At 40.0% G+C, this 23,726-nt stretch overlaps 1 protein-coding gene across 2 annotated transcripts; it reads right to left on the minus strand.

Moving 5' to 3' along the window:
* Positions 1-297: 297 nt before the first annotated feature.
* Positions 298-23,363, minus strand: golim4a (golgi integral membrane protein 4a). Of its 2 annotated transcripts, XM_031290848.2 has the most exons (16): positions 22,683-23,363; positions 15,291-15,365; positions 14,623-14,672; positions 14,259-14,312; positions 13,836-13,986; positions 12,423-12,505; positions 10,329-10,412; positions 8,159-8,344; positions 7,787-8,053; positions 6,982-7,283; positions 5,397-5,470; positions 5,149-5,222; positions 4,280-4,495; positions 3,997-4,065; positions 3,711-3,791; positions 298-1,552 (listed from the first exon to the last, which is right to left on the minus strand). In XM_031290848.2, exons 1-16 carry the CDS (start codon positions 22,867-22,869, stop codon positions 1,397-1,399), a joined length of 2,109 nt encoding a protein of 702 aa, XP_031146708.1. In that variant the 5' UTR covers positions 22,870-23,363; the 3' UTR covers positions 298-1,396. The 2 variants fall into 2 exon arrangements, with proteins under 2 accessions (XP_031146708.1, XP_031146709.1); XM_031290849.2 differs by lacking the exon at positions 14,259-14,312.
* Positions 23,364-23,726: the final 363 nt, after the last annotated feature.

The following is a 23,726-nucleotide window of genomic DNA, read 5'->3' on the forward strand; positions in this document are numbered from 1 at the left end:
ACATTATGTTGCTCATCCCTGGCAAGTTTTATTTTTTCATCTTAAGTTTTTCCCACAGGCAGGATGGACAGGTAGAAATACTAAAGACCACATCCCAATTCTTAACTCTGAAGACAGCTCTACTATACTTGCTACACAGATATTCAAGACTAAATAGCAGCTAACATCCTAAAGTGAACTTTAGGGTTTGAGTTACCACTCCCTAATATCTTATTAGCTAGTAGCTTCAGGTAGCTAAGCCTCCACTGGAGACTGATTACTGTCAACTTTAAATTGCATTAGATAACACAATCGCAATTACCTGAAATCCTTTGACCTCTTTATTCCACACACACCATTCAGGTGGCAAACATGGTTTAATACAATCAAAATCCCACTTTATTTGTATCAAATATAACTGGTGGAAAAACATACAAATTCTCAGCATTTGTTTTACTATACATTATACAGTAGACTAAAGATGTTGCAGTAAATTGCATCAGGTTTGTGAATTTAATTCATACCAGCAGTCGACAAAAAAGTAGCCCTCCATTTAAGGCTATGCTGAAGCAGTATGCAAGAGGCTTAGCACTAACTGGCATGCTCTTATCTCTCCTGTCCTATTGAAATGATTTTCCAAATGTAAAATGACACACACACACATGTAAAATGACTAAGTTTCCAAGAATGGAAAGGCACATGTCAGTGCGACACTTTCAGCACAGAACGGCTTCACCAGAAATGTCTTTTTGACTGGCATTTGCAAAATATATCCAGTGGAAATACTCCTGCGTATCAGCTTAAAAACTTGGTAAAAAGCCATTATGACAAACTAGTTCAGTCGGAGAAATAAAAAAGTAATGTTGCACCTTTTTTTTTTTTTTACGATTGTCAGAGTTGTTACAATCAACAATAAATAACAGAAAACGACTTGATCGATTGGAATGCAAGATGTAAATTACAATTTGAGATCTACAAAAAATACGGTTTGCATAAAACATACATATTAAGGCCTGAACATGAGGACATCAGAATAACATAATTTATCTTTGCTTTTTTCAACATACTCAAAGACAGCACATGATAGAAATACATTCTCTGTCTGCTGTTAAAAAACAGAACCATACAGGCAATCAGGCAGATGTGCGAGTAGACAGAAAAGCAAATTAATATATACAGCATACATCCCATTTCAGATTGACAAATTCTGTCCATTTCCACAGTGTAAGCTGCTGAGTTCCATCCCCACAGTGTTTGGAATACCATCCCATCTTCCAGGCATAATATCCCAATTTTCCTAATTGGAATTCTGAATGGAGGGCTGGTTTTATTCCTTTGGGAAACAAGGGAAAGGGGACCTAATAGGCTCTATGGGATGCCAAAAAAGCACTGCAACTGGTCAAAGTCTGCATCCGTCTTACATCTCTGCCCTCCGGTTGGTTCCTTTTTCTTGACCAGCTGTATCCTCCTCTACTTCCTCTTCTTCCTCTTCGTAATTCTCTTCCTCGTTATTCTCGGCCTCTTTTCTGTCATCCCCCTCCTGTCCTGGTCGCTCCTGTTTTTTTACTTCGTCCTGGAGCAAATCACAAGCACACAACAAGACTATTTAATGGACTGACACAATTTAACCTATGTGGAAATTATATCATGTTTACCTCCAAGTCTCATATTGTTTTTATGCGTCCATTTGCATTCTAAACTCATTTCAGATGTCATGCCATCTCACAGTTTAGGAGAAGAGACAACAGAGTATGTAGGCATTACAGATTATTTTTTTTTCCCCTTTATTTTGATAGTGACAGTGGACAGACAGGAAAGGTGGGAGAGAGATGGGGGATGACACGCAGCAAGGTGCCGCAGGCCGGACTCAAACCCGGGCAGCTGCAAAGGACTCAGCCTACATGGGGCGCACGCTCTTACTGGGTGAGCTAGAGGTCGCCCCATGAAGGCATTACAAAGCTACCCTTTCTATTCAGTTGACAAACATGCAAAAACAGAGTTCCATCCCCACAGAATCTATGCTTCGTGACTCCGCAACGGGGAAATAGGGTGCTAATACACTAGCATGTTTCTCCTGCTAATGACTGGATTGTAACACACAGGATTTCAATTCTATTGTAAATAAATGGAAGTAGTGACTCTTGTGCAAAGGTTCAACTGAAACACCTCCGCTAGACCAACTGTGCAGCAGCGGATGAATGAAGCTGAATGAAGTAAAAGCTCCGCTGAGCTCAAATTACAGCGGAACATAAGTACGTTCACTAATATGGTCACCAGCAGAGTATGAAACACAAGTCAGTTAAAGAAGCGAGGGGGCTATGGACCTTACAGTACAGTGTTCCTGGCTAAAAACGAGGGATTATAAATAAATTAATAGGTCCAAGTAGGTCAGGAGTCAGGGTCAGTTGCACAACAGAATGTAGTAGGGAGTCAAATGTCTTGCTCAAGGACACTTCAGCAAGCTGGGCTGCTGGTTATCAAAGTTTGTACATTACTTAACACTGAAGATCATATCACTTCTTAAAATTACCTCAAGAGCAACCCAGTGTACATTAACAATTTTACAACATTGTGTAAACAAGTAAATATACAACATTAACTTACTATTTCAACGTTATAAAATGGGTGTGAGCTTCTCCATTCAAACAAATTTCCTCTTTGGACAAATAAAATAAACCAAGCCCAGGTAGTGACCCGACACCTCGACAGACTCAACACCTGATCTCCCTCATTTACAAGGACACGCACACGCATGGCTCAAGTTGCAGGGCAAAACACACTCACGCACAAATATCTTCAGCCCTGTGTAGCCAATACAGCTAATACGTCACTGTTGTAAATATTACTTTACGGATGTGATACCAAAACATTTTATCGTGTACGACAGGTGCTTTCTACTGTTTCATGGTGTGATGTTACTCAAGATAGGAACCGACGAAATATCCTAGAGAATGAAAATGGATTCCCCAATTATGTAATAAAAATGGATATTAACTATTATTGGTAACCGACAATCACCTTGGCTAATTTTGGAAACTGTGAAAAGGCATTAAGATGCAGCCTGCTAATAGCCACTGGATGCTGGTTCCAAGAAAACAGACAAAGTGACTGGGAAAAATTCACAACTTCTCTTTCAAAATATTAAGTAAATATTTTTTTGTTTTTAGCATTATGTGAAGTTATAAATAGGTACTTGACTTCAACGGACGTCTGGGTCTTGGTAGTGTCGCTTTGCCAGACCATCCACACGCTGCGGAGCGGAGGAAGGTCTGGCTAGTCCACACAGCAATCCGGGATGGGAGAAAAACACGCTCTGGTTTATTGGCATTTTTTTAAACCAATCACAATCGTCATGGGCGGCCCTAAGCTCTGCACGGAGCCGCTGTAAAATAGTCAGGCGAGAGAAAACTCAGATTTGACAGATGGTCTAGCTAGCTGTCTCAATTTACCATGCAGAGATCTGAGGAGCAGTTAACCACAGTCCTCATAAATCCACCGCAGTTTAACATTCCAACACAAAGAAAGCGGAAGGAAGCGTTGAGGATATAGACTAGGGTCTTGGTGACAGGAGATGCACCATGCATCTTCTATGATACATATGCACCACCTGGACCACCTTGAAAGTAAATATTCAATAAGCATTACCAGCTTTGGGTTGAGGGAATAAAACGCGGTGACTTGAGGAAAAACTAGAAATCCTCTTGGCTCTGGTTCCCCGCAGAAGAACCCACCTGTTCTATGTTCTCCTCGTTATATGTATCCTCCTCCACCTCGTCCTCCCTCTTCTGCCCACCAGCTATGTCCTCCTGGGCCTTCAGGAAACCAACAACGAGACAAAAGAATAACATTAGAAAATCACTTAAGGAAAAAAATAAAATAAAATAAAATAAACAATTGGTTATGTCATCCGGGTATGGCAAGTCCGTTTCTGCATGCCCTTTGGCTCCCTCATATCTTTTGTATTTTTGTACTTTACTCATTATGTACAGCATTCGTCTGAGCATGAGAGTTACACACCTCGTCCTCTACTTCCTCCTGGTACTGGTCATCCAGCGTGTCTTCCTGTTGATCTGGGTTTCCAGCCATCTGAACGCACACAAGTTAAAACACTACGTAAAGATCATTTCTTTACCTAGATCCTGTGGTTTCTTCTATTCCCCAAGCTCTCACCGTCTCCATCCCAACCTCTGATCTTTTACATATGTCAGCATTGTGACCTCTGTAGTTAGTTCTGTTGATGCTGAATATAATTTCTGTGTATTTGACCGTTGCCTCGTTTCTCCTCTGGTCCTATACTCACCACCAGTTCCTCCTCCACAGCAGGTTGTTCGGGGCCTGGGTGGGGGTTTTTGTGCTGGGCTGGCGCTGCCGGCTGCTCTTCCCCCTCTACCACCACCACCTCCTCCTCCTCTCTTGCAACCCTGTGCTGCGGCCGCTCGTCCTCGGCCTCCTCAAACTCGTCCTCTCCCTGGTTGTTCGGGTCGTCCTCAGGGTCCAGCTCACCAACTCCAGCGCCCTACAGAAGAAGAAGAAGAGACCACAGTAAAATAACACAGACTTAAAGAGATTAAAGCTTTAGTTCATACATTTTAGATATTCATAAACGTCACATTCCGTGATCGCGGATGGCTTATATCATGTAGACACGCCGACAGTTTTGCTGTCATTACTTAGAATTCCTCATGGGGGCGACAGATACTATGCACTATAGATTTAAGGAAAACATACAATAATAATGGTAATAGTGGGTTAATATTTGCATAAGATATGTGGAGCATTAATATAAGAATAAGAGCAAGAAATATGATAAAATGCGTGCAATAAAACTGTGGTGTGGAGGATTTGTAACTGAATATGTTTGGCAGATATAACTGAATGTGGCAGTAAGTGCACTCTGATGTTATATTAATTGCCTTGTTGGTGTTCAGAAGCTTTAACAAATCACTGGGTTGACTGACAAGTGGAAGATGGATAGAGGGGAGCTGAACATGCCAGCAGAGGACAGTGGGCAGGAAGGACAAAAGAATCAATTTGTGGTTGGATGGCTGAATGGACGTATGACACATGATACACTGGTGTGAATGTTAAGTGACTGAATGAGCTGAAAGGACAGACAGATGATGAGGACACACGAGTTAACAGACGGGAGTGAGCGGGACGGAGAGACACCTGCTGATGGGATGGCACTCTGTGATCCACTTCCTGATTCTCCTCCTCCTCCTCCTCATGTAACATGTGAGCGTCTGTTAACACATACAAACATAGCCACGAAATATGAACCAACTGCAACTGTGAACTCTTTTAATACGAGAAACACTAATTCAGAAAATAGTGTATGCTATATTGGTAATATGATTAACATTCTCGAGTATCTGACTGTTTTTTTTTTTTTTACACTGGTAATCTTCCCGTCTCACCTTCATCGTCCGCGTGTGGGTCCTCTTCTCCTTGAACAATGTCGTTGTCCATGTTCTCATACTCGGTCCTCTTCCTAATGACAGCAATGACAGTACAGGGCGGTCAGACGAGCACGGGCACTATGAGCCACATCAAAACAGAAATGTTGAGAAATATGCATATGTACTACAGTGGGTTTAAACATTTACTGCTTGCCATGAAGCAGTTTTTGTTTAACAGCCTTCTTTTGAGCTATCGATACATATTCATAAGTATGGCTGGGTACTGGTACCAATACCGTGACTTCGATACCGGTTCCTAAACGATTTTCAATACCAATTTTAAAACATAAAAATAAATGACGGAATTATACATTACGGCACAAATCATTGTATTTATTTTCAGCTCCTGCTATGTGAGCCTCGTCTCTGTGCGTAGAGTTTTTCCTGCGTGTCTCTACCACGTGGAACGTTAGACAGCCAATCACCAGCATTATTAGATATTGGTAGGAGCATGCTGCATGCTGATTGGCTCACTGACGCTGATGAGAATTACTCGATACTTTAGGGGCAATTTGGTCGGTGCCTAAAAAGTATTAAATTCTGTACCTAGCCCTATTCATAAGATACTGTATATCGTTTGTGTGTTAGAACTGTTTCAATTTGCTGTTAAGTAGACACATCTGCACATAAAGACCCATAGAGTTTTCTCTTTCGTCTTTGCCCACATTTAATCAAAACGTCTTCTACAAAATGCATTGTGAAGGCCTATATGAACTCGTGAAATTATACTTCTTTATCGGTTTTAATAACAAGGAAATTATTTCTCTTTTAGCGCATCAACACCCATGGGTGATTGGTGACTTAATGGGTGATTAAGTGATAAAGGAGTTGAATTTATTCTCGTCATTTCAACTTTAATCTCAACATTTCAACATTATTCTTGAAGTGGTAGTTCAACTTTATTCTCGTCATGTTGACTTCATTCTCGCCATTTCGACTTTATTCTTGAAATGCAAAATAAATAAAAAAAAATCTTCCTCCTTCATTTATTTCCCCTTGATGTGGCCCTAATGCTCCGTCGTAGTGTGCCACTGCCACGATTAGAGAATAGTTAACTTAGTGAGTGGCAAACAGTGAATTACAACTTCCAATTTGCAGGAAGTATATTTTATTACTGCTTAGGTTAATCAATGCAATGCTTGTCTTATTAAGTGTTCCTTTTGACATTTCTTTAGACAAAGATAATTATCCGACAGCCATGGTTGACTGATTCTCTATCCCCATGCAGATTTTGAGCTGATGTAGCAACTTCAAGACTGAAGATAAAACACACCAGGTTTGGGTCAGCTCATTTCACTTTCTTCTTGTCAAGTCAATAGCTGAAAAGCGTTGAGAAATTACATCAAATCACACAATAGTTTTAAATGATTTGAACAGGACAAATTAAATTGCATTTACCTTATTTGTATTGGCATAGCAACCTGGAACTATCTGCATTGCTTGATACCTCTGAGTTTAAGCATGAAAGTACCTTTTAGGTAATTTGGGCAAACTCCTTCCGCAGCTGATTTTAATTGATTCCATCTCTGATTTGAAATCTGACCTTTGGTGCTCCTCTCTCAGCAGCTCCTCCCGTCTGTCGGCCTCCCTGTGCTGCTGATGCTCTCTCTCCTGTTCCTGCTGCAGCCTCTGCTCTCTCTCCTTCAGCACCTTGTCTCTCTGGAGCTGCAGGGCCTCCTGGCGCAGCTGGATCTGCCTGCGCTCCTCGGCCCTTTGAGCCTCCAGGCGCTGCTGCTCCTGCTGCTGCTCGTAGGCCGACTTCACGCGTTCTCCTTGGGCGGGCGCCTCGTTCTGCGGCTGGCCGTCCTGATGCTGGCCGTCCTGAGGCCTCTCCGGATGGGGGCCCTTTTGAGAAGACAAATGAATGCGAAAGGACCAACATGTAGAGCAAGAGGGAAACATTTGAGCAAATCAGAGACACAGAGTTGCTGCTAATTTGAGACATTAACTTGAAGGTCAGGTATAATTCATCCTTTGGAAAAGTTTAATAGATGAAAATGACAGCAGCAAAAAATGAGCATAACACATCATGAGCAAGCGGTCATTAATCAAAGAGGCAAACACTGAAGAAAGGTTGTAAATTATTCTGGTCTCTCTGGGATTTAAGACAAATGATGATTAGCACTTTAGTGTGAGCAGTAGCTGTGTCCCCAAGATGACAAGGACACACATGACTAATTTATGATTACAAGGTTTGTTATGTTGCTCAATTAAGCTATTTTGAAAAAAAAAAGTAACCACACCACTCTAAACTAGTAATACTCAACTGAGATGCAGAAGATTTAAGCCAGTTCAAGGTCATTTTAACCCTGCCTAGATAAGACTGAGTATTCTAAACCAGTTCTGACCAGTTGCGGCTGGCGTCTCTGTCGGTCCAAGGCGTTCTCATCCGGCTGTTCCTGTTCTGTCTCCTCCTCTTCCTCCTGTGGTTGGTCCGGGTCCTCCTCCAGCTTCTGAGGCTGTCCTGCTTGAGCCATCTCCTCCTCTGCCAGCTCCCTCCTCCTCTCAGCCTCTCCCTCTCCATCCTCCTCTTTGTCTGACAAGGTGTGCTGGAATACGGTGGGCTGGGACTTGATCTCGGACTGGGTGTGCATCTCCTTCTCTTGATGGTCCAACTGAGGACAAAACAATAAGAGAAATAATTAGATTTGTGTGATTTTATACTTAACAGTATGCCGTTTTGTCTTCATAATAAAGTGATCTAAAGAATCCCACATTACCCTGGACTCAGTGTCCTGGTGATCATGCTGATCGTCCTCATGGGCGGGATCCTCTTTGTCTGGCTGTTTCAGTACGGTGGCCTGCTGGGACTCGGGTGCTATGGCTATGGAGTTTAGTTCAGGCTGTCTCAGATTTGGCACCCTGTTTAGGGACTCCCTCAGCTGCTTGTATTCATCCACCTGCAACTGAAGGGTAAAACATACATAGGTTGGCTAAGAGTGGAAATCCTGGGAAAATCGTGTGATGCTGCGTGATTCTCAGTATACACACACACACACACACACCCCCCCCTTACATAATTGCAAAAGAGTTCTCCAATGTTTTCTCAGTTAGCCTTTTAAAATATCAGATTAGTAAACAGAATGTGCCTTTGGAACATTGGATGAATGGTTGCTGATAATGAGCAATGTGGATATTCTTTCTACAACAATCGACAACCCTTTTGCAATTATGTAAGCACATAATGTAATCTGAAAACTGCTGCCCTGATTAAAAAAACAATGCAACTGATCTCAGCTGGTATTCTGTCTATAATGGAGTGGAATGGAAATTTCTAAGTGACCTCAAAAACAGTATAACGTGACCCTCAGGGACTTGAGACAGAATAGACTGGATATCTTTTTGAAATACTAGTTCTGATGTGATACTTAAGTTATGGTAAACATTTAAGCATGCTTTTCTACAAAGCCTTGTTTCCCAGATAAAAAAGAAGCCTAAGTTGTGAAATGGTCAACGTTATCTTAACACAAGCTGTCCTAGCTAATATGAAATACAATCTCAAATGAGAAAAACAAACAAAAAATATCTTTTGAAGCAAAACATACATATGTTATACACAGCCATTGTTCAGAAATTAACAGTATTTAGCCACTTACTCGCCTGCATCAAAAAAAAAAAAAAAAAGAGGATTTTGTAGAAAGTTTAACATTCCAATTCCATTTCCTCTGGCGATACAGACATTTCTTTTCAAAGTGAGCATCCAGTTTAGAACATTATACCATTAAAGGACACCATCCTTTATACATACTAAATGTTTTCTAACCAGGCCAGAGGGTTAAATTCTTGCTAAATCCCTCCCTTTTCCCCCATTATATATTTCTGGCTGATTGGCTGGAACATGCTTTAGATGTACTGCTCTGACAGCCCTGACTAAACCAAACCCCCTGGAGGGAAGGAAAGAGATGTGTGTATGTATGTGTGCCCGTCCAACCAGAAGCACTGATGGAAAGCAGGACAGGTTTTAAAATAAATTTGCAAATGCAGACAGACAGAAAGAGAGAGGAGAAGAGAGTGAGTATCTATGAAGTGCAGACAGAGAGGAGAAAAGCATTTCAAACTAATCGGCAGAGCACTGTACACTGTATATTCAATAAACCATTCAGGCAATTCAAAGGTCAGTCTCAGGGAGAAACAGCAAAGATCTGATCTAATTACCAAAAAACCAAGCAACACCTCGGGCATTTTTCTTTTCTTTTTTAAAGATAATTTTTTGGCATTTAGGCCTTTATTATTGACAGGACAGCTTAGACTTGAAAGGGGAGAGAGAGAGAGGAGGAATGACATGCAGCAAAGGGCTGCAGGTCAGAACCGAACCCGCGGCCGCTGTGTCGAGCACTGAACCTCTGTATATGGGCGCATACTCTACCAAGTGAGCTACCCAGGTGCCCACGGGCATCTTTCTTTCGTCTCTACTGAGGGATTATACAGTCTGCTGCAATAAACATTTTCTTCTGCTTTACTGAGAAGGTTAAAGATAGGCTGAGGGGAGTGCAGAGCAGGACTTGCTCTTCAGTTTTTAAGCATGACCTTGTCTTTTATCAGCTCATTCAGATTATTGACAACCTGTACAGCAGTTACAGAGACTCCTCATCACCTGGCTGTTTTACTCCATTAACCCCGCCCTAGTCTCTGTAGCTTTACAGCTAACATGCTTAACACACAAACCCATTCTCGTGACAAATTCAAATACAACTCTCCAGCCTATCTACATGTCAAAATCTTTCCTCAAGCCTTTGATTACTCCAGGCAATAACATGTGCAACACTTGACAGGAGGAAAAAAAATATGTGACCAAAATACTTGATGATGCAGCAATTCAGCCTCTATCAGCTGTTGTATTCAGTGACTGGAGTGAACAATGAGACTGCACCTCTGCTGCTGCCGTCCTACCTGAGCTGCAGCCAGCGCACTCTTGTGGTCTTCCAGTGTCAGTGCGAGCCGGTTGTGGGCCGTCTTCAGGTCCTGATGCTGAACCTGGGCGCACAAGTGCAACCAAAAAGCATTAATGAACCATTTATCTTTATGGAAGGCTTAAATGTACTGCCTAAAATCTTTTATTTAAAGTAAAATTTAAGATAAGTCAAGGTGGGTTTTTCCATGTGTTTTTCATGAATGACTGGCAACTTTATTTCTTCCATTTCAGAGAGGCAGATAATAGGGGGAAAAAAATCGATACAGCATAGTATCGCAATATTTTCCGTGGCAATACTGTATCGATACACAGACGGCAAGTATCAATCTTTTATTATATATGTGTTGGTCAGTTTGTCTGCTTGACAATCCAATTTTGCAGCAATAAAATTGAAGTGAGATGAACAAACAGATAAATGTATCTTTTTAGATAAAACAGATGTTGACAAAGTTTTCTTTTGGGGACATCATTTGAAATGGGAAAAATTTGAAGTTGGAAAAAAGGTAAGAAATTGCAATATATCGCAGAATATTGCAATATGTTTAAAATCGCAATAATATCGTATCGTGACATAAGTATTGTGATGATATCGTATCGTGAGGCCTCTGGTGATTCCCACCCCTAGCAGATAACACACATCGGGACTCATGTGGGTAGGTTGTTATACGAACAAATGTCCTCTTTTTTCTGTTCATAACCACGATTTCTTTTTATTTTGTTAGTACCCATTGATATTTTGGCATTCACCAAGGTTTTCTTATTTTTGCTCTTCTCTTAGGTAAGAATTTTTTTTTACGAATGGTCGAGAGCACTCTTAGAAATGAACATCTTGTTTTCACAGTGCACAAATTGTTAAATTTAGCTAAAAAAAATGGCTTTAAATTTGAGGAAAATAAAAGAATGCATGAATATCACATAATCAAATTTAGAATATTATTATATGTTTTAGAGTCATTCTAATGATTGGATTATTAAACTTAAATAAAGAAAATACTAAAGAAATACTATTGGTCCATCAATCCCAATGAAGACTATAAAACCCCTTGGATTATATTGAGTGCGCTCAGCTTTTGAATGGCTTACGTGCTTCGGCCGCCTGCTGACACAGCATTAACAGCATCACAAATGTTTTGCAAGTGCTGGGTTTTTGATTTTCCAGTAATGCCCAGTACTGACACTCAGTGGTGGAATGTAAAATAGTACATTTACTCAAGTACTGTACTTAAGTACAAATTTGAGGTACTTGTACTTTATTTGAGTATTTTCTTTTCATGCCACTTTCTACTTCTACTCCGCTACATTTCAGAGAGAAATATTGTACTTTTCTGACAGCTTTAGTTACTAGTTACTTTACAATTTAAGATTTTTGCACACAAAACACATGAAGTTTAAAAAATACGTTTCATTATAAATTAAACTACCCAACAATATAATGGCCTACAAATAATACTGAAATGATTAGACCATTTAACACTTAGTTGACTGACAGTTTTGATCGTTTCCAGTTTCTAAAATGTGAGGATTTTTCTGCATTAAGTACTTTTACTTTGAATACTTTAAGTACATTTTCCTGATGATACTTACATACTTTTACTTAAGTAACATTTTCAATGCAGTACTTTTACTTGTAGCAGAGTATTTCACAGTGTGGTATTAGTACTTTTACTTACAGTAAGTAAAGGATCTGAATACTTCTTCCACCACTGCTGATGCTCTGGAAAATCACGTTTACTTTGTTTGATGTTTATTTAACTGTACATTACAATTATTAACGCTGAAGTTCGTCATCTTCTTACAGCCTTTTTTGGTGGCACCTCTCCAATTCTTGGGCATGCACATGGCACAACACCTGCCCTATATAATGTTTAGGGGCCGTTACCTATGTTAATAACAAATAGCAGATTTGGACGGTTAAGTCAAGAGTTGACTTCTCTTATTTTTTCACTTAACAGAAAATTAAGAGAAATTTAAGAGAATGATGCTGCATGAGGCTCTTTGTATGTATCTTCATACTAAAAGGAAGCTAGCAGATATATATGACAAATCATTAAATAGAACAGGTTTAGTCTCACCTGTGCATCCTGTAGCTGTGTGTGAATGTCATGGTGGGCTTTCCTCAGTTGTTTATTTTCCTCTTTCAGGTTATATACATTATCTGACATGACAAACAACAAACACATCAACAGAGAGCATGCATCTTAACAGGAGGTTGCATTGCAAAAAAATTCCAAAAATAATTAGAACTACTTGTGTTTTTTATCTTTCTTTTTTATCCTTATGACTCATGTTACAAACGCTGGGTCCAGTCAAAGCCGGTCTACGGAAAGCCTTTCCACTCGCTCACAGCCCCATTGTACCGAATTTGGTTGCAGTTCCACCAGAGTCCCACTGGGGGTGATCGCAGGCGAGTGCAAAATGAATGCGACTAGACGGCTAAATTTGTCTCTTTCGCCCGATTGTCGTTGAGAAATCTCAGATTTGATTGTAGTTTTTGCAAGTTCAACTTAGATTATAGGTCGAAAGTTGAATGAACGAGTACTTATGTCATTTTGATTTGTTACAGGTTGAGTCGTTGTTGCCCATAACACGCTAGCATTCTGCTAATGAATGCTGATTGGTCAGTGAAGGACTGATTACGACCGGAGATCCCGCTTGACGGCATCCAAAGCAGAACCAGAATGTCAGGGTGAATATTTCGGCGTGGTCTTTAAAACATTAGCAAACCTTTCTAGCATGTGTATTGACAGGGAGAGCCTAACCTGTTAGCTGTGTTGTCGATGCCTTGAGAGAAAAAAGGAAGTGACTCAGAGCTCGCCGTAAAGCAGTATCTCTGACTGTATATGTGTGTGATGTCATTGACATTTTAAAAGGCTTCTTAGAACAAAAAAGCCACTTTAAAAAAATCTAACACCCAGCAGTGTGTATTTTCTTAGCCTCCCCTTTCGAATGCAACATTCAAATTACTAGACAAAAAATTATATCCTGAGAAAAGTGGATTCTGAGGGGTATAGCTCCATAGAGTCCCATTTATTCTGCACTGGCCTGTGAGCGCCCCCCATATGGATCAAGAGTGGAACTGCAACCAGTTCTGAAGCCGGAAGTAACGAGAGAGTGGAACTTCTTCCCTTATTATAAATTCTTTGGTCCAGTTCTTGTTCCTGCTCGAAGCACTGGCCACAGAGTAAATATCTTAGTAAGTAAGTAAAGTAATAAGGCTTGAAGGAGAGGACGGTTTCAACTAAATACTAAATGGTACAATACAACAAAACCGTTTTTTTCTAGTGTAGATCTAAAAGGTCTGCTCATAAAGCACTTACTCTACTTCAGACATGCAGTATTTTATTAAGTCAGAAGATGGAGACAAAGTAAGAATGTCTAATGATGACACCAGTACAGAAAGCTACACTGCGTTGGTACTATGTATTCGTGTGTAACCGAGTGGTGCTAAAATACAGTAACATGTCTGTGTGTGTGACCATCTGTACCTTTGAGGTGGGAGATTTCCAACTCTTTGTTTTGCTGCAGTTTCTCATAGTGCTCTTTGTGTTCGTCCAGCAGCCGGTTGTGGTCCTCGCTCTGGACTTGGTGCTGCTCCACCAGATTGTAATACTGCTTCTTCAGGTCATCATGCTGGTTCTAACAAAGAAGGAAGACTACTGTCATAAGACAATATGTTAAGCATATATAAAGCATACAAAGTAGAACTGTAAACCCTTCCCCCACACATAAACTTTACCTAAAAGAGAGGAAGGATGTAGCAGGACTAAAAGGTCAGAGAAAGTGTGTACATAAAGATGACAGGAAGAACCTGTTAGGTTAATATGAGGATGTCTGTGTTAATGGCAAAAATAAAGAAACCTACAGTGTAAAAATGTGTTTGTGTATGAGGGGATTGTAATAAGTTATACCTTTAGCATCTGATGTTGCACTTGTAGAGAATTGAATCTGCTGCTGGAATCTTGCTGTTTGAGCATAAAAACAAAAGTTATGAAAAACGTTCAATAACTTCAGCAGTTATTGAGAAAAATGAAAACTAGTGAATACTTGCTGTAGTTCAGGCTTACTGGTAATGTCACAACGGATAATGGTGTAGAGATGAATTATAGCAAATAGTGGAAGTTGCAGCAGCGATATTTAACAAAGCAATACAACAACAATGGAGGACAGGTGATAACAGACAGATTAAACTATATAAGTCTATAAAAGAAAGTTCAAAGATATTTTCAAATGATACTTCGTCATAGCAGAGGTGGTAGCTGTGTGGAAACATACCTTCTCCTTGTTCAGTGACTGTTGTGCATCAAGTTTATAAACCAGATAATCTAGGAAACAGAAACAGCAAAGGTCTATTTTAGTTTTTTTTTTTTTTTTTTTACAAGATGAATTTAATTGTAACCAATGCGATAGAAAATTGTGCGTTAATGGAGAAAAAGCACAACACTATGATGCTGACTTACATAAGCATGAGGTTCATTCTGATGCCTTGAAAATACCATAAAAACTCAAACACACTTTTTTATTAATACTCACTAAAATGACATACTGTCCCTGAATCAGAAGTCCTCTTACACATCATTATTTCAAAATACCCATACTGTTATACTTCTACACAGCTCAGCTGCTGCAGATGGTGTTGTGAAATAGTTGCGGTGGGTAAAAACTCAGTAATAATGACCCTTAAACTTGTTAAATACTTGCACTACATTACATCGCACTGCAATTAATTTGCAAATAACATTTATTTAGCAGATGCCTTTGTCAAAATGTGACTTACAATAATAAAGTTATCAAAGATTGTAAGTACTATTGTATACTGCAAGCTAATATTTGTTCTACCAAATGATATCCACTTTTAGAATGAGATATTCATTTTCCAAAGCTCCTTTCAATGGAGACATACCTCAAGAGTCATAATTGAGCGTAGATGTTATTTTTCTCACCTTCTTTGGCCTTTTTGTGCTCTAACCTCTCCTTCTGAAGAGACTTCTCTAACCTGGAGCGGTGCTCGTACACCACTAAACGTATAAAACAGAGATGGGGGGGGGGGGTAAAGGGAAGGAGATGGAGAGAGAAAACACAGGAGGTTTAGTGAGCGGTTTGAACTCTGTTTGGGCCGAGTGGAAGGTAGGCTAAACAAAAAGAGAACTGTAATACAAACATGTGCACTGCACAAAACACATACACTCATAAACGCTTTAACATTCATCTTAGAGAGGTACAGAAATAGGACATACATTTTATGGTTGATATGAGAGCCAGGTGTGATATGTATTTAACCAGACTGTCAGCTCAGTACATGACAGCTCCGCCAACTGCAGAAAGCTGTGGTATTCCTCACAAGGCTGGTGCTCCAAAGGTATTTACAAATACTACTAGTTTGGCTCAGGCTGCTTATGTGCCTGGTGGGTGGTGTCAGCCACAAGCAATAGTACAACCATGAGTATGGGTAATTATAGGAGAATATTTGAGAGTAGACTCAGTATGCTTATTTAAACTGAGATCCTGCTACTTTAGCTCTTACATTCACTTCTCCAGCTCCAAACTCCACACACACTGTCATGCAGTTTCTTTTATTCCCTCCATTTTTCATCTTCATCATTCAATCCCCTGTGGGGAATTAGGCTCATTGTAGCAGCAGACCGCAACATGGAGATAGCATAGCATAATACACTGTTCTGACGCTGATGCAACAGATAGTTACACACACAAACAATGCAACATATGAATAAGTAATGGCCGGTTTGCATGCTGCAGGTCTGTTTTGTCAACCTGCTCCATTCACCTGCCCTACCCATCCTTGTTTTTCTTCTTACAAATGAAGCCTCGCTGATAGGCTGATCTAGTGGGTGAAGTTCCTAGAAAAATCCTGTGAGACTGTCTAGGCTCAGTGTGTGTGTGTGTGTGTGTGTGTGTGTGTGTGTGTGTACATATTCTGGCAGAAGGGAGGTTGAAGCAAATAACAACCACCAAATGAAACAAAAGAGGAAGAAAGATTAGGGGAGATGAATGTTTCAAAATATTTCAATGAGATAGCATTCTACTGCACACATCTTAAAATGTCCTGCTTATACTTAAAGGGGCTGTACTCGAAATACTAAAAAAAAAACCAAACAAAAAAAACAGCGGGGAGGGATTACCTCCACACGGCTCTTACAGACCATTCCCATATACGTGAAATACCTTCCTTTTTTCAAGGCCACATGCACTAGTGTGGTGTTATTGTTTTAAATCAGCAAATCTACTTCATACAAGTACAATCGCATTTAAACAGATATTTGTTAGCCATTATAAATGGTATTCTCACACAGTACTATTTCCAACTCATTCAATAAGTAGAGAGAATTAGAATTTATGGCCACATGGTTTATGAGTGAAGTTTCATTCCACATTGTATTGTTTTATGTGAAGCATTGTGTAACTCTGTTTTGATGAGTACCAAGTGCCCATCACCACTTTGATACTAAACACTTTGTGCACCTAACCTTAGTTCATTTATTCAAGAAATGCATTATCTTACTACTTCAATTGGAAAATATGGACCAACTCTAAATTCACAATAAAAAAATGGTACTGGTACTAATCCTTTGTCGTGGTCTTGGGCCAGCCTCTGACTCACCCAGCTTTTAAAAAAAAAAATAACATTAAAAAAAAAGAAAATTCTTCTTCCAGGTTCTTACATGTTCTCTCTGACTCTCCTGCCTTGGGTTGGGGGGCTGGGCGGTCTAACTGATGATGTGGCTATACTTCCTTCTGAGTGCCAACTCAACAGATTCCAGGATTAACTGTTAGATACAAAATCTTTTAATAGATTACAAGAGGTTAACAAAACTGAGAAGGTAAAAGAAGCAAATGTGGGCACAGAGAATTAGCAAAATAAAGAAAAAAGCTATGGTGTCACACACACACACACACACACACACACCAAATTGTGCCATTTGCAGTGATTTCACCCCAGTTTCTCTTAACAAACTAGAGGACATTGTGCTTCATTTGAAACCCTCCTTTAATCCAGCTGATGTCATGTCCTTAAAATTGTTATTAGAAGTTTGGAATGTGGTTGCTCCGTGTGGTCAATTTCCCTTTCTACCAGCTGTGTCCCTGACTATTTCAAGACTGCCTGTGTCCAACCTCTTCTCAATAAACCTGGACTTGATCCCTCCATCTACAATATCTACAGACTGTTTTCCAACATCCGTTCACGGCCAAACTCTTAGAAAAGACAGTTTCATTACAGCTTCTGGAAGCCATGTCAGGCAGTAAGGTTTCTGGAAAGATCATAGCACAGAAACCTTCTCAGAGTTACAAATGACCATTTCATGAATGCAGATGCTTGAGATTGCTCCATTCTCCTTTTACAGGATTTAAGTGCAGCATAGAGACTTGATACAGTGGATCATGGAATCTTGATAAACAGATTTCAGCAGTGGGTTGTTATATATCAAATACAGCCTTGCAGATGTCCAATCTAATTTTCCTTGTATATGCTTCCCTTGAGTCAGGTATCATACACAGTTGCAGACATGGTGTTGCATTGTCTGCATGTTATACAAATGATACTGAGATATAAAGCCCAATCCTGTCTAGTTAAATGTCTAGCAGATGTGAAATACTGGGTGTCCACAAAGATTCTTCAAATAAAATCTGAAAAAAATAAATAAAATAAGATTCTTGTCATTGGACCAGAACACCTGCATGCGCAGATCAAGAAACATCTTTGTGCCGCTACGAACATCAAGGCTGTACTTAAAATCCTAGGTGTATCCGTCTCGTTTATTTATTTTTTAAATATGAAAAATATACTATACAAATAGACTTTATTATTATAAATGTTATAAAACAGTATGTTTAACTAGAGATTTGTGACTATGACCTACACTATAAATCACTGAGCCATCAATGGACGCTGCCATGACTTTCAGTGTTGACAACATAAAGTTTTACAAGACTATGCATAATGCTATGATGCTATAACATCATAAGACCGTTTCAGAAGTAACATGTAACCTTCAGGTTTGATAATTGTAAAAATGTCAAAATCCAACAAACTTCAAACGAACGTCTTTCCAAATGATTTATTTAGATAGGAACTAACTGCATGGACTCCTTTAAACCTCTCTGAGCCTGATCAGATAGACGTCCAGATACATGAGATTAGGGAGGTTTTATTTGACTTGTCGGAGGCTCTGCACCCTTTCAGCAGTGAGAATTAGCTCAGCTCAGCTCAGGCCACTCCACACACACCCGCTCTCTAGGTGACAACAAGAACAAGCAGGGCAACAGCTACTAAGAGACTACAGTGTAGAAAGGATTTAATTTCAATGTGGATTTGGAATATTAAAACACACTCACTGTCCCACAAGGTAAAGTCATATTTTACACAGTGCATTTCATATAGGAACGCAATTTGCCTCACATTAACAAGTCATTTAAATGTTTATGTGTAAGGTAAAGAGAGGGGAATAAATAAATTAATGGCCAAAATAATAAAAAGCATATTTTACTTCGGTTTCTTTTTTTTTTAATCTGCATTTCAAAGCAATATGAAAAATTGCAATATGACATCACAAATACAACCTCAAAAATTACCTTGTTGAATCCACCAGTCATTAATGAATGTTTCCACTGTTTAAATTGTAATTTAGTAAGACCAGACTACTATTCCTAAAAACAAGCAACAACATTCCCTAGAGCTGGTAAACACACATCTACACACGATTCACTTCACACTAACCCTTATCTCGTTCACACCTCAATGAGCATGGAAATGAACATTTATTGTTTGAGGGTTTCGCCTTAGACCAATTAAGCATCTCCCTTAGGTGGGATGAAAGTGCATTGGCAGAGCAAGAACAAGGGAGCTCTCTATGGTGGTGACCTTTACTGGCATACTGGTTTAGATGTGGAGAAGACTGGATTGGTTAGATTTGGCCATATTGGTGTGCACTGTGAATACTATCACAGTCACAAATGCTTTTTGATGAGAGTGAGTGTGTGTGTGTGTGTGTGTGTGTGTGTGTGTACACTCCCAACCTTGTGTACACACACATACAAACACAGGAGACCAGTTCACTTTAGAAAGGGAGTGCATGTATGCTGTCTCTATTTTGCCTGGGTGACCAAAGAGCTCACAGAACACCTGAGCTGTGTAATGACTACTGTCTTTAACAGGTAATCTGACTCACACAAGAGAATCTTCTCTAAATCCACGTCAAGCCCCGCACAGGGCCACAACCCATGAGCTGATCCAGGTCACAGAAGCAAAATATGTATTACAAATGACAAAACTACTAGTAAACATAATCCACCCAGTAAACCAATACTTATACATAAAACTAGACCGAAATCTGTGAGTTTTCTTTCTTTTAAACACAAAAGGCTACTCAGAAGACAAAGGCTGGGTGGTGCGAGTTCCCAGTTTTCCAGACAGGTGGGAACCCGGCATGACATTTAATTCCTCTTATCAACCAAATAATCCAGATGAAGGTTGAAGGGCAGAGAGATTTGGACATTTGAGACCCCTGACCCAACAATATTACAAAAGTCCCAGTAACAAATTCTAAAATCAAAAGGAGTGATTTAGTTTTAATATGTATATGAGCTGCTAGTTTATATTCTGAACAGTGCCAGCAAACCTGTTCATTATTGTTCAAAAATACATAAAACACCCAAATCAGGTCTGTTAAATCCAGGGAGAAAGTGCATTCCAACTCAAAGACCAATAGTATTTATTGTACCTCATGGATAAAAACAAACCATTCCAACAGCAGGCGACAACAGTGTTGGTGATGTAAAACATATCACAACAATCATTTAGAGACGGCTGCAATCATTTCATTTGATTAATGTTTTGCAAATCACATATAAATAACAATACGTCTGGGTGGATGGGGGAGTGCATGCAAAACCTCAAAGTGCCAGTTGATCTTTTTAAATGACAACTGCCAGCCTGTGGTTATAGTGGGCAACAGTGAATCAATGCAGCTGGCTCACAGCCCCCAAGCTATGGCCCACCTCTAAATATAGGGCACAAAAAAACAGCAATCAACAGCCAGCCGTGGATATCAAGCGGCCCAGGCCTTGTGATTGACTGAATGATCCATTGCTTCACAATAGAAGTAAGGGTGTGGTGCACAAGTTGAGAAATACAAATGAAGTTTAAGCATACCCACTTTATTTAAAGTGTCACATTATACTGTCATACTCTCTTTTTCTGGATCAACGTGGCTGCAGCTTCTTGAAAAATAAAATGGGAGCCATTTGTATAACGTTTACATCGAGCTGACTAAAAGAAGCCACTTATCTTTAGGAAAACAGATATTCAATTGAGATTATTGCAATTAACAATATAATTGTCTCTTTCGGTCATATTTAAAACATTTTTTTTAATTTATTTATTATTTTTTCAAACAAATTAAAGTTTTGAATGAATTCCAGGATACATATTTTGGTTATATTATACACAGCCTCTGAAGTAAACCACACCTCTTTATTGTCATAAAAACATTGTATTTCTTTCTTAAATGAACATCAAATTGACAATAGTACAGTATTATATAGTTTTCCGGACCTTAGCTAATGTTAGCAATTAATTGCAGTTAAACAAAGAAACCGCAATTATGTATAAAAAAAATTGAGATTAGAAAATGATATAATAATTGTTACAGGCCTACCTCTAGCCTAACCACTACAAACCAAATGATTTACTGTTTAACAATGTAATTTGTCACAGATATTATATTATATAAGAACAACAAAAAACACAGGCTTATGTGCATGCATATACTTTAACAAACGTGATAGAGCTTAAAAACAACTTCATGGTATGTCTGCTGGACCAAGCTGTGGGTGACAGAGAGAGATGACTGCTGGGCAGGTGGATCAAAGGCTGCATTAAATTAACAGGTTCAGAGTCTGGGCTTAAACTCTGACAATCTATTTGACTCTCTGATGTGGGCACAAACCTTCTAGATGAAGCTATGTAGCGGGCTCTCCGCCCAGCTGTTAAGTTTAAACTCATGGCATAATGGCATGACACAAAAGCTCACATCCTGTCTGTGTTTATATGGAGTGAGTGAATCTGTGAGGTTACTGTAGGACAAGACTACGTATTTAATCTTTTGTAGAGTGGGGGGCGTGCAAAAAGCTAAAAGTCAGGTTTTTAATAGAAACATTCTGCTAGTATTACATGGAAGTATGTCTCCCTAGGTCTGCTATTGTGTATGTATGTCACTATTTTACAAACAAATAAATTAGTCTATATCTACTTTTTTCAAATGTGAATGCTTCATTACTGTAACTAAATAACTGGTGACTTCATACCAACAGATCTTTACAATGCAGGTATCTCATCATATTTTAAAGTGCAGCCAGATACTGTAAATGAACAATCTCTGATCCAAATGCAAACAAATTTAGTATGCGGACAACACACTATGAAGATGGTGGGGCACCCAGCTGGCTAAACCCTAAAATGGTTTTAAAAACAAGCCAGTACTGTGTGTAACATTGTAACACCACTGCTTTAAAACCAAGGTGACTGTGCTCTTTCCTCCTGTACCTCCAGTTGTGGCTGACAGAATATATTCTAGCTGACCTCATGACTTTAAAGTATACTAATCTGTATACTGTTGAGGTGAGCCCAGGGACAACTACAACCAGGTGTGTGTGTGTGTGTGTGTGTGTGTGTGTGTGTGTGTGTTTGTGTACCGCCTCCAGTCAACCAGTAAACCTCACTTCTGGGTGTGGGGGTATAATTTCATTTTACAGTAGGCCTATGCAAAAGGCAGACCTGTCCAGCCAAATTTTAACTCTTTGTTGAATTTTACAGCCAGTAGGCCTATGGCAACCAGAAGGGCTATGCTCAGTTTATCACAGGATTAGGCTTCCTAAAGCCATAGGTCAAAGACAGGCTCTGGTAAATCACCGCTTGTGTAGTTGCAGTCTATAGTTAGGTAAGATGGCAGACGAGACATAGTTTTAGTGGCGTTATTCTGGCATTTGACACGCATACACAAATAAGCTTTCGATAAAGTTTTCAGCTGTGCCTGGCATTGCAAGCTATACCACCACCACCCACTGTTTATTTAGCTTAATAAGACACGTTGACTAACTAGCTACGCTTTGGCGTTTTAAGGTGCTAACTGGATGCCGAACTGAACTGCGGTTCGTATTAAATCATCACGTTTTTTTAAGAGGTGTAAGCACGACAACAACAAAATTGCAGTTTTGCTGGAGGAATCTTGCGTGCCATTGGCTATTTAAAAGAGACCGAATTCTCACGCTCACCTCTGTCACCTAACAACCTTCAATCACATCACCGTCACTGTGTTTACCTTGGAGCTGTGCCGAAAGCGACTCTTGGTGTTGCTGGTACTTCAGTGCCATTGCCTCAGTCCTCTTGAGCTGTTTGTGCATCTCATACGATATCATCCCTCCGTACATTATCCCGCAGACCACGGTGACCAGCAGGAGACACTGGAAGATCCTCCGCTGCCTCCGGGAGCACACCCCGCTTCCCATGTTGGACCCGCACCCCTCCCCGCTGAATGCTCGAGAAAACCCCGTCTCTGGTGCTGCAAACTTCCGACTCAACTTTTTACCTCCTGGTGAAGACCGAAGAAGCCCTCCTCCCCTCACTCCCCGAGCATTTCCAAGCAGAAAATACGTGTTAAGTGCTAATATTTACGATGATGTATAACCTACATTATTTCCCCATAGCCACATCCACTCGCGACTCTCCCCTGTGACTTCAAAGTAGCCGCTCAGATTTTCGCTTCACTTCACGTCAAACTCCAGCTCCGCGCTGCTGAAATGCAGGACAAAGCGAGACTGACGACTCCCGCTTGCGTCTCTGTTTCCCCTTGTAGACTTTAACTTTTCCGACGCAATTTAAAGAAGCTTATGGGAAATTAAAACCTCAAGTCCCCGACGAGGCCTCCATAGCACCTTTAACTTTAGTTACGTGTCAGCCCAGCAGCTGCCTGCCATCTCAGTTCAACTCTGAAGGAAGTCCCTCCTCCGATCCTACATTGCCCTACTCCCGCCCTCTAAAAAAATAAAGTGGGTAGTTTATCAATTGGTCGCCCGATCGCTCGATCAAAAAGCAGCTAGTAAGGTGAGGGTGAATGATTCCCTCCATGACAGACCTGTTGTAATGCTGTTTTAGCATCTTAGGATACTATGCATTTTTTTTGTAATCAAAGCTACAAAATATAAAATAAATACAAAATAAAGGAATATTTGAGACAGTATGCCACCCTACAGTAGCTTTGAGTCGTAGGCCTACTACAGTAATTTCAAGCCCCAACACCCCCCTTACAAAGTTTGTCAGTTTGCTATGTGCCATGACAGAACAGAGCCTGCATTCATAATGAAAA

Source organism: Sander lucioperca, chromosome 8 (assembly GCF_008315115.2).
Source record: "Sander lucioperca isolate FBNREF2018 chromosome 8, SLUC_FBN_1.2, whole genome shotgun sequence".
Lineage (NCBI taxonomy): Eukaryota > Metazoa > Chordata > Actinopteri > Perciformes > Percidae > Sander > Sander lucioperca.

Bases quoted from the DNA above. Each gene is read 5' to 3' on its own strand.
- golim4a (XM_031290848.2), bottom strand. From the start codon at position 22,869: ATGGGAAGCGGGGTGTGCTCCCGGAGGCAGCGGAGGATCTTCCAGTGT. The intron at 13,987-14,258 runs GTATAACTTATT...CTTCTTTGTTAG, and splicing joins TGCAACATCAGATGCTAAAG to AACCAGCATGATGACCTGAA. The intron at 5,471-6,981 runs GTCAGATTTCAA...TGCTGTCATTAG, and splicing joins CTGAGAGAGGAGCACCAAAG to GAAGAGGACCGAGTATGAGA.